The sequence below is a fragment of the Pristis pectinata genome, chromosome 9, assembly GCF_009764475.1.
Source record: "Pristis pectinata isolate sPriPec2 chromosome 9, sPriPec2.1.pri, whole genome shotgun sequence".
NCBI lineage: Eukaryota > Metazoa > Chordata > Chondrichthyes > Rhinopristiformes > Pristidae > Pristis > Pristis pectinata.
The window spans coordinates 71,283,892-71,298,250 of record NC_067413.1 but is presented as its reverse complement, the minus strand read 5'-3'; the positions used below and the strand labels follow the sequence as shown (position 1 = coordinate 71,298,250).

General features: G+C 40.0%; 1 protein-coding gene across 1 annotated transcript in view; it reads left to right on the top strand.

Annotated features, from left to right (window-relative positions):
* The window catches only part of LOC127574005 (peroxidasin homolog), a 256,921-nt gene that overhangs the window by 183,331 nt on the left and 59,231 nt on the right, over nucleotides 1-14,359 (top strand). Inside the window, exon 17 of the mRNA XM_052022598.1 lies at nucleotides 2,161-3,664. Within this exon, the coding sequence (XP_051878558.1) occupies nucleotides 2,161-3,664 (1,504 nt within the window). The remainder of the gene's footprint in view (nucleotides 1-2,160; nucleotides 3,665-14,359) is intronic.

The following is a 14,359-nucleotide window of genomic DNA, read 5'->3' as shown; positions in this document are numbered from 1 at the left end:
TAGCATCCTGGCATTACTCTGGTGAGTGAAAAGTTTACTATTGATTTCCAGTTTTGCTAACAATGAAGGGATTGAAATAGTTAATAGCAGTAACTAGTGGACACTCTATTGCTCTTTGTGTTAAACAGTAGTTACTGCAGAGGTTTACCATCCCCGTAATTAGCAAATATTTATCATGGCTTCATGACTTGGCAAGAGAATTTTCATAGTGTGTAAACCAACAAAATGATTTATTACAACATGTCTTTCTGTTGATCATTATGCTAAAATGTTCTTCAGAAATGCAGCTTATTATATGCTTCATGTAACTCACATTCAGTGATGATGACGACCTATTCAAAGTACTAATGCTGTTTTTGTGTTATTCCAGGTACATATCCTAGCTTGCCACGAAGGGAAAATAAATTTGTATCAAATTGTGATAAAGCTTGGTCATACTCACAGCAAAATTCCTCGTCAAATATAAAATGGAATGGATATTGGGTTATATATGTTTACCCATGAGCATAAAACTAATTTTAATCTGTTTTACTTTATGCCAATATTTTCCACTATTCATAGCAAGTAATACAAAAAAAACTAATTAGCTTTCATAAGTTAGCAATTAGACCTTGTGACTTTGTGTTGCACTTTTGTGAAATTTCATTATCAGAAACATCTGGAAAACTTAGGCAGATAAGTATTTTCAGATGAAGATAACTGAGTAATTATCACAAAAATGATTATTGTTTTCTATACAGCCATCGATAAAGGTAGGTTGGGAGAATCTTGGGGATGTGATCCATATTGTAGAATTGGACTCACCTGTCACCAATGAACCAGTGTCAGTAATGTCTGCCAGCAGATCTACAAGTTAAATTAGGTCTAAAGAAAGAATAAATTCATGGGTTAAATATGTGCCGTGGTTCAGGATGTGTGCAGATTGATGTACTGTAAGGAAACTAAAAGATATGACCATTTATTTTTCCTTTGAATATTCTTTCATTCTATTTCTCAAGAAAAATAAGATTACTTCACTACTTTGAAGTACATTGCGTATTTACTGACGATTCCTTAGGCTGGAACTGTTAGTTCCAGGACAGAATAGCCAGCATTAGCTGATAAATCCCCTGAGCCACTATGCTGTTTTCTCTTCCTGTGGTATTTTCTGATTAAGTTCTACTCCAGACCATGTTGAGGGCTAAAAAATGATGACATCAGCAACATATTGTCACCAGATTGATTTCTAGATTGAAAATGAGATGGACAGCTTAATTCCAAAGGGAAAAAAATTGAATCATTTCAAATTGAGCTAAGTCCAGAAAACTTTCAGAATATGTTAGCAACTTCAATTGAAAATCTTGGGAACAAAAGCTGAGAAATTGGATCCATTTGCACACATTTTTCACACATGTAAAAATAATTTTTACAGGATATATCACACTAGCAATCACTTCTGGGTCAAATTGTGCCTTACAGAGAATTGGCCCAGGCAATTTGGTGTGCAATTCACTTTAGCATGGCTTTGTAATATGATTAGGTGCACCATTTATCTAGTGTCAATTGTGCACCTAATTACATTACAAATCACGTAGTCATCGGAACAGGCCATTACATGAGGGTTGACCAGACATGCAGGAGATCGCGGTGTCCCCTCTCCCCTGCAGTTTTGCTCGCCTCTGTGGCAACCTTTTCTACAGTTCTTCTGTTGTTGCCTTGTGGGGTGTTTCTTTAACCTTTGACTTGCTTCCCAGTGAGCTGTGCACACCGTTTATGCAGCTCCTGATGAGACGTGAATGGGTACCATTTAGTGTTTGATTCTAAGTGCAAAACATTATGGTGCCGCTTTTCGTGCATTTTTGCCCATTTTCACAAATGTTCATAGGGGTCGTAAATGGTCAATAGCGCAATGCACAACACACCAGAAGGGGGTGAAATCCAATCTTTAGACGTATGTAAATAGCTGTACTGATTGAGATAAAACATTTGAAGTCTAATTAATTTTCCTTTGTTCTAACTGTCATCTACATCTTTTTATACCCTACCACACATTCTTGTATATGTCATTTTTATATGGTAGGGGAGCTCAAATCAATTAAGAAGAAATGTCAAAATCATTAAGATAAATTGATATCCATCCTTCAGTAGTTAACTCTGTCTTGATTCTTTTTGTTCTTTCAGACTTCCGCTACAATGATCTTGTTTCGCCTCACTATCTGGACCTAATAGCCAATCTCTCTGGGTGTACAGCTCACAGACGGTTCCCGAATTGTTCAGATATATGTTATCACCAAAAGTATCGGACCCATGACGGCACATGTAACAATCTCCAGCATCCAATGTGGGGGGCATCACTCACAGCGTTTGAGAGAATTCTAAAGCCAGTTTATGAAAATGGTTTCAGCCTCCCTAGAGGTACTGATTCCAGCCATTTATACAATGGCCATCCCTTACCTCTCCCTCGCCTTGTTTCAACAACTATGATCAGGACAGAGACAATAACTCCAGACGACAGATTTACACACATGCTTATGCAGTGGGGCCAGTTCTTGGACCATGATCTGGATCTAACTGTGCCAGCTCTCAGCATGTCACGGTTTTCTGATGGACAGTCTTGCAGTTCCATATGCAATAACGATCCCCCATGCTTTCCAATTATGATTCCAAACAATGATCCTCGAGTAAGGCGAGCTCGATGCATGTTTTTTGTTCGTTCCAGTCCAGTTTGTGGCAGTGGTATGACTTCCTTGCTGATGAAGTCAGTGTATGCCAGAGAGCAGATTAATCATTTAACATCCTACATAGATGCATCTAATGTATATGGCACCACAGACCGGGAATCCCTGGAAATTAGAGACCTTACAAACCAGCGTGGTCTGTTAAAAGAAGGTGAAATTGTGCCCGGATCTGGCAAACGCCTGTTGCCATTTGCCACAGATCAAACCATAGAATGTTTGAGGGATGAGAATGAAAGCCCAATTCCCTGCTTCCTTGCAGGTGATCATCGGGCCAATGAGCAGGTTGCCCTGACAGCCATGCATACCTTGTGGTACCGTGAACATAACCGCATTGCAGCTGAACTACTGAGACTCAATCCTCACTGGGATGGCGACACCATCTACCATGAAGCACGAAAAATTGTTGGCGCACTGATGCAGCACGTCACATACAAACACTGGCTCCCCAAGATTCTGGGGAATGTGGGAATGAAAATGATGGGACCATACACAAACTATAATCCAAATGTAAATGGAGGAATTCTGAATGCTTTTGCCACAGCAGCCTTTCGGTTCGGTCACACGTTGATCAATCCCATTCTCCATCGACTCAACAATTCTTTTCAGCCAATTCCTGAAGGTCACCTTCCTCTTCATAAGGCTTTCTTCTCTCCCTTCAGACTTATCCAAGAAGGGGGCATCGATCCACTTCTCCGGGGCCTGTTTGCCTTTGCAGGGAAAATGCGAGTCCCCACTGAGGTGCTCAATTCAGAACTGACAGAGAGGCTCTTTTCAATGGCTCATGCAGTCGCTTTGGATCTGGCAGCAATGAATATCCAGAGAGGCCGTGATCATGGCATCCCTTCATATCCTGATTACAGAGTTTTTTGTAACATGAGCACTATCAGGAACTTTGAGGACTTACAGAATGAGATCAAGAATCCGAGAGTTATAGACAAACTTAAAAGGTGAGTGCAGTCTTATTCTGAAAATGCCTGATCGTGTGAAGGGGAGGCTATGTCCTTTATAGAATTGACCAAACATTTTAGAAGATCTCTTTTGAAGTTGGACATGTAAATTAAAATGCCATGTTTAGAAAAAGGATTGAATGCTTACTCATTGCAGTCTGTATCAAAATGATTTTGGCACCAAAAAGATCTTTTTTTTGGTCAGAAGGAAGCAGTCAGTATGGTGCTGATCTGCAAGGAGCACTTCACCAGTGGTTTTTTTCTGAACCATTGGCAAAAGGTAAGGAATTTTCAGCCCAATTTAGTCATTGGACAAAGACCTTTTCTGTTTGCTATAATATACTGAAATCTTAAATGCATGCTTCATGCTTGAATCTTTCCAAAACATGTGGGACTATAATTTCATTTGTGACTTCAAATTTTAATCTTGATTGAGGGGGCGTAGGAACTAAGGAAATGCTACATGAGAAAATATCACGGTTTATATCATTTGCATGATATAATATCAGTGAAGTTGTGGACAAATCATTGCAATCAACCTATGTCAATCACATGGCAACAATTTAGACATGATAGGCTAGAGATTCTTTAGTGACTGTGACTACAGCTACAAGGTTCTACAGCAAATGAAGGCCTTGGACTTATGAACAATAGTTGAGCCTTGTATAATAGACTGATAGGCCTTTTCTCTGCAGGTCAAAGAATAGAGAGGCTTGGTGGAGGTTGAGAGGTTTGTGGGATAGGGGTCAAACATGATTGAGAGAAGGAAGGGGATCAGGAGGAATGTATGCTTGGATAGCGGTTGCAATTGTGTGGGGGTGCAAGTTTTTTTTAGAAGAATGCTAATGTTATTTTAATGCTGGAAACATTTTTATACTGAAATATTTATCAGTTTCACCCTTGAATACTGAACGACTGAGCATCCATAGACCTCCTGAGGTACAGAATTCCAAAGATTCAGAATTCTTTGAGTACAGAAATTGTTTCTCATCTCAGTCCAAAATATCAGGCTCCTGGTACTGACAATGTGCTCTCTGGTTCTAGTTTCTTCATGCAAAGGAAACAAAACTTCCATCCTAACAAGCCTATCGAAATGTTATATATTTCCATAAGACTACCTCTCACTCCACACTGTAGAATTTATAACCTCATCCTACTATTTTTATTAACATTCAATTTTGGGATTTGGCTGTCACTGAAAATGCCAGCACTTATTGTTCATCCTTAAAAGCACTTAAGAAGGTGGTGCTAAGCAGCCTTCTTGAATTGCTGCAGTCCTTCTGATGAAGGTATTCCCATAGTGCTGTTGCTTTGGCAGTTCTGGGATTTAGATCTGGTGATGATAAAAGACCAGTGATATATCTGAGTCAGGGCAGTACTTGACCTGGCGAGGAAGCTACAAGTGGTGGTGGTCCCATGCCCGTGCTACCCTTGCCCTTTCTAATATTAATTTGCTAATATCAACTTGGAATATTGTGTTCATTCTGGTTGCCTCATTAAAGGAAGGATGTGGAAGCTTTGGAGAGGGTGCAGAGGAGACTAACTAGGATGCTGCCTGGATTGGAGAGCATGTCTTATGAGGATAAGTTGAGTGAGCTAGGGCTTTTGTCTTTGGAGAGGAGGAGGATGAGAGGTGACTTGAAAGAGGTCTACAAGATAAGGGGCGTAGATCGAGCGGACAGTCAGAGACTTTTTCCCAAGGCAAAAATAGCTAACACAAGGGGGTATAATTTTAAGGTGATTGGAGGAAGGTATAGGGGGGATACCAGAGGTAAGTTGTTTTTTTTTTTACACAGAGAGTGGTGGGTGCGTGGCATGCACTGCTGGCAGAGATTGTGGGGGCAGATACATTAGGGACATTTAAGAGACTCTTAGATAGCCACATGAATGATAGAAAAATGAAGGGCTATGAGGGAGGGAAGGTTAGATAGATATTAGAGCAGGATAAAATGTCGGTACAACGAAGGGCCTGCACTGTGCTGTAATGTTCTATGTTCTAGGTGGTAGAGGCTGTGGGTTTAGGAGGTGCTGTCCAATTAACTTCAGTTCACTTTGTAGATGGCACACACTGCAGCTGCCAGTCATGAGGGAATGAAAATTCAGGGTGGTTGATGGGGTATCAATTAGAGTCATAGATTAAGTTCAAGTTCAAATTTATTGTTGTCATAAGCAGACATATACAAGGTATAAATGCCATGAAAATTAGCCTTCTGCAGTAGCAGTACAGTACATTACAAGACAGACAAACATATGTTAATATAAATTATACGTATCTTACATGCAAAATGAAAAACAAAATAAACATAATGAATCAAAGCCATTTTGAAGCAGGTGGGAACCTTAAGAGTGCAGAAGAGAGAAGTTGAAGGTGTCCCTGAACATTCCAGCCAGTTGGTCAGCAAAAGAGTTATGCAACATGGAAACAGACCCTTTGGCCCAACTCACCCATGCCAACCAGGGTGCCTTTCTGAGAAAATCCCACTTACCTGCATTTAGAGGGCCTATATCGTTCCAAATTCTTTCCCATCCATGAACCTGTCCAAATGTCTTTAAATGTTGTAATTATGCCTACCTCTACCACTTCCTCCAGCAGCTCATTCCACAAGCCCACCTCTCTCTGTGTGGAAAAACTTATTTCTCAGGCCTGCTTTAAATTTTTCCCCTCTTATGTTAAACCTACGCCCTCTGGTTTTAGACTCCCATACCTTGTGAAAAAGACTGAGCATCCACCTTATCTTTCCCCCTCATGATTTGATACACCTCTATATGATCACCCCTCAGACTCCTTTGCTCCAGGGGAAACAGTCCCAGCCTATCCAATTTCTTCTCATAACTCAAGCCCTCCAGTCCTGGCAATATCCTTGTGAATCTTTTCTGCATCCTCTCTAGCTTAATCACATTCTTCCTATGGTAAGGCAACCAGAACTGCACACAGTATTCCAGATGCAGTCTCACCAATGTCCTATACACCAGTAGCATGATGTCTAAACTCTTGTACTCAGTGCCCCATCCAATGAAGGCAAGCATGCCAGGCACCTTCTTCACCACTTCATCTATCTGTAGCACCACTTTCAGGGAACTGGGTACTTGTCTCCCTAGGTCTCTGTTCTGCACCACTCACCAGAGCCCTGTCACTCACTGTGTATGTCCTGCCCTGATTTAACTTCCCAAAATGCACCAGTTTGTACTCGTCTGAGTTAAATTCCATCTTGCCCACTTTCCCAGTTGATCTAGATCTTGTTGTAACCTTAGACAACCTTCTTCACGGTCTAACACACCACCAATTTTGGTATCATATGCAAATTTACTAATCATGCCACCTACATTTTCACTCTCACTATATCTTTAAAATATATGACAAACAACAGCAAACTCAGCACCAATCCTTGCAGTGCACCACTGGTCACAGTGGGGTAACTTTGTCTCTGGTGTTATTGAGTTTCTTAAGAATTGTTGGTGTTGCACTCAGAGGCAAAGTGGGGAGGATCCCATCATGCTCCTGACTTGTAGGTGGTGGAAAGATCTTAGGGTATTAGGAGGTGAATCACTTGGCACAGGATACCTAACATCTGACCTGCTCTTGTAGCCATGGTATTTATGTGACTGGTCCAGTTGAGTTTGTGGTCACTGATAACCTCCCAGGGTATTGATAGTGGAAGATTTGCTAATTCTTCACAGGACAACTCTTCATTCCAGAGATTATTCAAATGAATCTTTGTTGCACCACCTCTTGGGCAAGTACATTCTTCCCTGGAGATGGAGATACAAACAACACACAATAATTGATATGGTCTCACAAAGATCCTTACAATCTCAGTGAGACATCCTTACACTTGTACTACAGTCCCTTCATAGTAACTAACAACGTGTTATTTTCCTTCCTATTTGCTTGCTATACCTGCATGTTAAATTACTTCATTTTACGCAAAGAAACATTTAAATTTCTCCTGAGCATTTCATAATTTTGCGCTATTTAAATAAATACTGATTTTCTGTTTTTCTTATAAAATGATCAACTTACAAAACTTATACATGTAAGTTGTGTATAATTTAAGTTAATTTAAGTTTATGTTAACTATAGTTTCCCTTGTCTTGTGCTGTTGCCACAAAAAGCAAATTTTCTTGGCTATGCCTATGACAATAAACTTGAACTTGACTTGATAACAATCTTGATTTCCCCATTACATTCTCCATCTACTACTTTCTTGCCTTGTCACTTAACTGTCTGTATCCTAAGGTAGGCTCTTTGGGGAAGAAATCTGTCCTTGGTCACAAGCATTGTTTAGGTCATTTGGCAGCAAATCATCGTGTATTCAGCTTCTGAAATTCAGTTCAATTGACTTCACATCAGTTTCAGCCTATCCATCCTAGGCTCAACTAACAATTTGGAAATTATTACCAGTGAGATTCTGGGCAAGAAGGTCAACTGCTGATCATAACAAGTTATTCACTGCATAATAGATTTTATCCAAAAATCAGTCATGATCCCTAAATCTGTGTGCGCTTAACCAGCTTTGCAGAATCTTAGCCTGAGCCTCTGTGCAAACAATGAGTTTATAAACTGAGGTCATTGTCACTGCAATAATATAAAGTGTGGTGTAACACACATTTGACATTGGTCTGTAATATACTAGCAACGGAAGATACTTAACAAATTATGTGGACTCAAGTACATAGGGGTTCTTAACTGAAGGGTGAAGATCTATCCAGCAGACTTAAGGGGACCGTGCCTACCAATGACATCGTTGGAGAGTCTGTCAGTGAAGCAATGTCTGCAATCTTTGCAGGTGATCCCACTGTCTTCCATTCTCAAAGTCAGGTCCTCTTTTTGTTGTGGGGTCCTGATCACAACAATTCCTGCCCTGGGTGCACACCTCCATTGGCAGAATGTGTAGATCAAAGCGCAAGTTCTCCTGGACTTCCTGGCCCCCCCCCCCACGCAATTCATTTTAAACAGAGTGTTTTCTTCTACCTTCTGTTCATGCCACAAACTTTCTTTTGCTAGCTATTGGCTCCATCTATCTCACTGGCAACTGTCAGTGACTGAACCCGACCATCAGGACCTTAATAATCGACATGGCCTTGAGGTGAATTTGCAAATGTACATTTTCTCCATCACTGATAGTGTCTTCTTCTGCATCTATTTCTGCAACCTTGCCAAACTAAGACCCCACCTCAACTTATCTGCTGCTGTAACCCTTATCTATCCTTCGACTCTAATCATGTTTATTCCAAAATTTTACTGGCTGCATTCCCTTTATACTTCAATCCTTCATTTACTAAAAGTAATTTAAAGCCCTTCTGTCATATCTAATTCCAACTAACTTGTGTTCCCTCAAAATCCCAATGACAGTTTGGCCACTTGGCTGGAAAAACCTCAATTTTAAAACTCTCATCTTACCTTTTACATCTCATGTTTCAGTCACTGCATCTTTGGTGGCTGAGTTTGTTGCTGTTTAACTTCCAGTTTCTGGAAGTATGTACCTCTGTAATTCACACCACCTTTTCAATGTCTTTGCTCCCTAAAATCTACCTTTTTGACCAAGTTCTGTATCAAGTTTCACTTGCTAACACTCTTATAAGGGGCATATTTTTTCTTATTTGGCATGTTTTTATTTGCCAAAGTTACTACATAAATGCAAGCTGATGTTCTACCACCAGGCAAAGCTCGACAGCACACACTTAGTTTGTTGTCTATCAGAATGGTAATTAGGTCTTTTGCATGCATTCATTTCACAAATGAAAATTTGAGGTGTGCAAGCTACAAACTTCTCTAAGTGTCCCACAAGTGGTCAAAATGCTCTGAAAGTTATAAAAATATTTCTTAATGCCCAAGTCTGAAATTAAGTTCCTGTAAAAATTATTGATAGGAGTTCAAACATTAAACCAGAAATTCAAATGAAAAAGAAACAAAGACTTGTAGGGATCTCAATCCAACTATAACAAGAGTAATCTGATCCATAGATTCAATCTTACAAGAATCATTGCTGATAAAATTCTTATTTGTAGCAACTTTAAACCCTGTGTGTTCCAACACGTAACTGCTGTTTTAAACAGATGTGAATAATGTTAAAGGAAGCTGAACTAAGGACTGAGACCATTCCTTTTAACCATTGCTCTTTTATCCCCCCTCTCTCTCCATTTAATTATGGTGAATCTTTTTCAGCTGTTTCTTATTCTTCTGGATTGCAGAACTTCATATGTATTTTTTTAATCAAGGCTATGTTACTGTTGAATTATGGGTAAACAATGCCTTCACTAAAGCAAATTCCTGGTATAAATCACTCCTCCAGTTTTTCATTATGTCAGGGAGTGGCCTTTAAACTTTCTCTGAAAGAATTTATACTGCATATGAACAGAAAAAATGATATGACAACCTAGGAGGCCTAAGTAAATCATCATAGACTGTTCTGACAAGAGTAATAGGAAACAGCTGACAAATACTATAAGCTAAATGGAGAGAAAAATCAGCAATCCAGCAAAGTTAGTGACTAAATGTAATCTCACTTTAAAGGGCTAGCATTGTAGTTTGTAAGACTTCTGTGGGAAGTTCCTGAAACAGCCGAGCCACAGGACTTAAACAGTGAAATTGGACCTCATTTTGCCTGTTTTTCCAGACAGAAAATGGGTGCAAGAAATCTTAATTTAAAAGGGTAACCTTTCATACATTGAATGGATGATCAACTGGTTTAGTTCGGCCACTGTAGCATCATCACAGGCAGCTGCCTGAACCAGGTAATAGGCTGATTAAAAATACTGATTGAGTGACTAACATCAAAACTAGGAATTGGTTTACCTTGACTGGATTAAGCCCAATAATTCTGAGACTTTTTTTAAATGTGACCTGACCAGCAACTATTGAAGGCAACTACTATGAAAGTAAGTTTTTAAACAAAATAATGCTCACTTTACTGGGGGGAGATTGCTGTTGACCAACAATTAAGCTTATCTAAATCACCATTTTACAGGCTGACCTTAAGTCAATGACCAATGCCTCAACCAGCTAGTTTCAGTCCTCCCATAGCCACTGTGGTTATAACTACAGCTATTAGATATTAGTCTAATGGCTTGGCTGGCATTATATATAGAGTCACTATCAGGTGTAGTGTGACATATTGTACTCAAACTTCCACAGAATCCTGTTCAGAAACTCTCCACTCCACTCCACCACCAATACCTTTTATATAATGGAATGGACTTTTGCTTGTATTATTATTAGACATTTCATATGGTAAAGTTTTTCCTGATCATGCTTTTGTAAGGTTCATCTTTCTCTTGACCTGATATTTAGCTTTGAATGCCACAACTTGTTAATATGAATTTTATATTAAAATATTCCCAAATATTTTGCTAGTACTCACAGTTAATACCAGTTGAGAGCAAGAAGTTTCGCAGTTCACGAGGCTTGGAAAACATAATCTAAATCAAGCTCTTAATTGTTTATATTAAATTCTTTACATATTTACATCAGCTGGCTTGTGGAAATAGCTACAGATAGTGTTTGGTTCTATTCAACTAACTGCAAGGTGGAAAATCTGTAAACATAAACAGACTGTGCCAGTGATGTCACTCATTTTTAGGTCATGCAACCAATAAACTTTACAATTAAATTTAGAGAAGAACTGCCTTGTTTTTGTTTAAAGAACTAAACTTTTGAAAATGATCATTTATCAACAAAAATGAGTCATTCCAGATGCAGGGTTTTTGACCCCAAACATCAACAATTCCTCTTCCCCCCCCCTCCCCCCACTGATGCTGTTCGACCCGTTAAGTTCCTCCAGCAGTTTTTTGCTCGCTCTCGTCGCAAGTTTCATGACTTGCAGTCTTTAGGATAACAAACACAGATTTTGCTAACTTTCCAGTACATGTCACTTGAGAAGTGAGATTTGGGTTGCCATTCTATAAAATCTGTGGATGTCAATAATGTATTTGTTTAAAAGTAAGAAATATTTATGGTGCCATATAAAGTATATGAGGACAGTTACTCAGAGTGTATTAAATTATATAGGCTGAGCTGTATTCGTCTTGGACCATTCTATATTTTTGGCTGGAATAAACCACTTTGGCAGTCTAATGGCAGGGTGGGGCTTCTGCTCTGACCCAGATCCACTATCCTTGAACACCAGAAAAGGCAGCAAACATTAAGGTTCAGAAGAACCCCATGGATTTGGGGAAAAAAGAACTATTGGCTCTGTAGACCTTGCTGGGAGCTAAATGGCACCAAAAGGAAGCTCCCATTAAGTTTTATGTTTCCATTAGGAAACCTTAGGGACATATTCACCATTACCCTGGTCTGAGTGCCAACATAATGCAAGCAGTCCCAGGGACTGGATTAAGCTGAGGGAGGGAAGGAAGGAAAATTGTCACAAACCAGGAACCCACCTCCTTTCTGCCATATGAGCTAGTCAGAGAGAGCTGACCTGGGTCTGTTGAAGGCAACTGCTGTCTGACTGATCTAGTTTTGGGAGGTCACTAGACAAGGAAGTGTCAAAGGATGTTTTCTTTATGCATTTCCAAGATTCATCCCATATTTTTCCACAAGAGAGATTATTAGCACAATCTGACCACACAGATTGGAGGTAAATTTTTGATTCTGCTTGGCAGGGAAGTGGCAGAATGGGAATAAAGACGATGTAATCGATTTGGCAGGATGTGATAAGTTGTGTTTGACAGGCACTTATTCTGGGGCCTCATTCTTTCCATCACATTTATTAATGTAGATAAAAGAATTGAGATTTGTGTAAGCAAATTTGCATATTTCTCTGAATTAGCAAAATAAGTAATTCAAATGGAGCAGTAATTTGCAAAGTGGTTAGGTCAATTGAGCAAGTGGGAAAAATGTGGGAAATTATAAGATCATCATCAATGGACCCATGAAAATGCTTTTCAAATATTGAGAAACTAGGGACATAGAAGGAGCAAAGTGAATTGTTATTGGTTTATTATTGTCACTTGTACTGAGGTACAGTGAAAAACTTGTCTTGCATACCGATCGTACAGGTCAATTCATTACACAGTGCAGTTACACTGGGTTAGTACAGAGTGCATTGATGTAGTACAGGTACAAACAATAACATTACAGAGTAAAGTGTCAGAGCTACAGAGAAAGTGCAGTGCAATAAGGTGCAAGGTCACAACAAGGTAGATCGTGAGATCATAGTCCATCTCATTGTATAAGGGAACTGTTCAATAGTCTTATCACAGTAGGGTAGAAGCTATCCTTAAGTCTGGTGGTACATGCCCTCAGGATCCTGTATCTTCTACCTGATGGAAGAAGAGAGAAGAGAGAATGACCCGGGTGGGCGGGGTCTTTGATTATGCTGGCTGCTTCACCAAGACAGCGAGAGGTAAAGACAAAGTCCAAGAAGGGGAGGCTGGTTTCCGTGATGCACTGGGCTGTGTCCACAACTCTCTGCAGTTTCTTGCGGTCCTGGGCAGAGCAGTTGCCATACCAAGCCGTGATGCATCCAGATAGGATGCTTTGGGAGTCCACATATTTAAATTTCTAAAAACTGGTAAGCAAAAATAAATCAATGAAGCTGATGTAGCGTTGGGCCTTCATCTCAAGGATGTTATGATGCAAAGCAGAAGCCATGCTTCAGCCATATAGAGCTTTTGTTATCAACCTAAAATGTTAACTCTGTTTTTCCTCCATGGATACTGCCCGATCTGCTGAATATTTCCTTTCTTTTATAAAATAGCTACATTCATATGACCTGGTTTGTATTTCCTCGAATCCAAAGGTTTGAACTATTTAAGTGTTTAAAGTGCTATTTTTACCTACTAAGTATCTAAAAGTATGCTAATAGCTCTACATGGATTTTAGTAAGGCAGTTGATAAGGTTCCACATGGTAGGCTTCTTCAGAAGGTCAGAGGTCATGGGATCCAGGGAAGCTTGGCCATGTCGATTCAGAAGTGGCTTGCCTGTAGAAAGCAGAGGGTAGTGGTGGAGAGAGTGCATTCAGATTGGAGGGCTGTGACGAACGGTGTCCCACAAGGATTGGTTCTGGGACCTCTGCTTTTTGTGATTTTTATAAATGACTTGGATGAGGGGTAGAAGGGTGGGTTGGCAAGTTTGCTGATGATGCAAATGTTGGTGGTGTTGTGGATAGTGTAGAAGATTGTCAAAGATTGCAGAGGGACATTGATAGGATGCAGAGCTGGGCTGAGAAGTGGCAGATGGAGTTCAATCCGGAGAAGTGTGAGGTTGTACACTTTGGAAGGACAAACTCCAAGGCAGAGTACAAAGTTAATGGCAGGATTCTTAGTAGTGTGGAGGAGTAGAGGGATCTGGGGGTCCATATCCACAGATCCCTGAAAGTTACCTCACAGGTGGATAGGGTAGTTAAGAAAGCTTCTGGGGTGTTAGCTTTCATATGTCGAGGGATCGAGTTTAAGAGCCTCAAGGTAATGATGCAGCTCTATAAAACTCTGGTTCGACAACACTTAGAGTACTGTGTCCGGTTCTGGTCACCTCATTATAGGAAGGATGTGGAAGCAATGGAAAGGGTGTAGAGGAGATTTACCAGGATGCTGCCTGGTTTAGAGAGTATGCATTATGAGGAGAGACTAAGGGATCTAGGGCTTTACTCTTTGGAGAGAAGGAGGATGAGAGGAGACATGATAGAAGTGTACAAAATATTAAGAGGAATAGATAGAGCGGACAGCCAGCGCCTCTTTCCCAGGGCACCAAT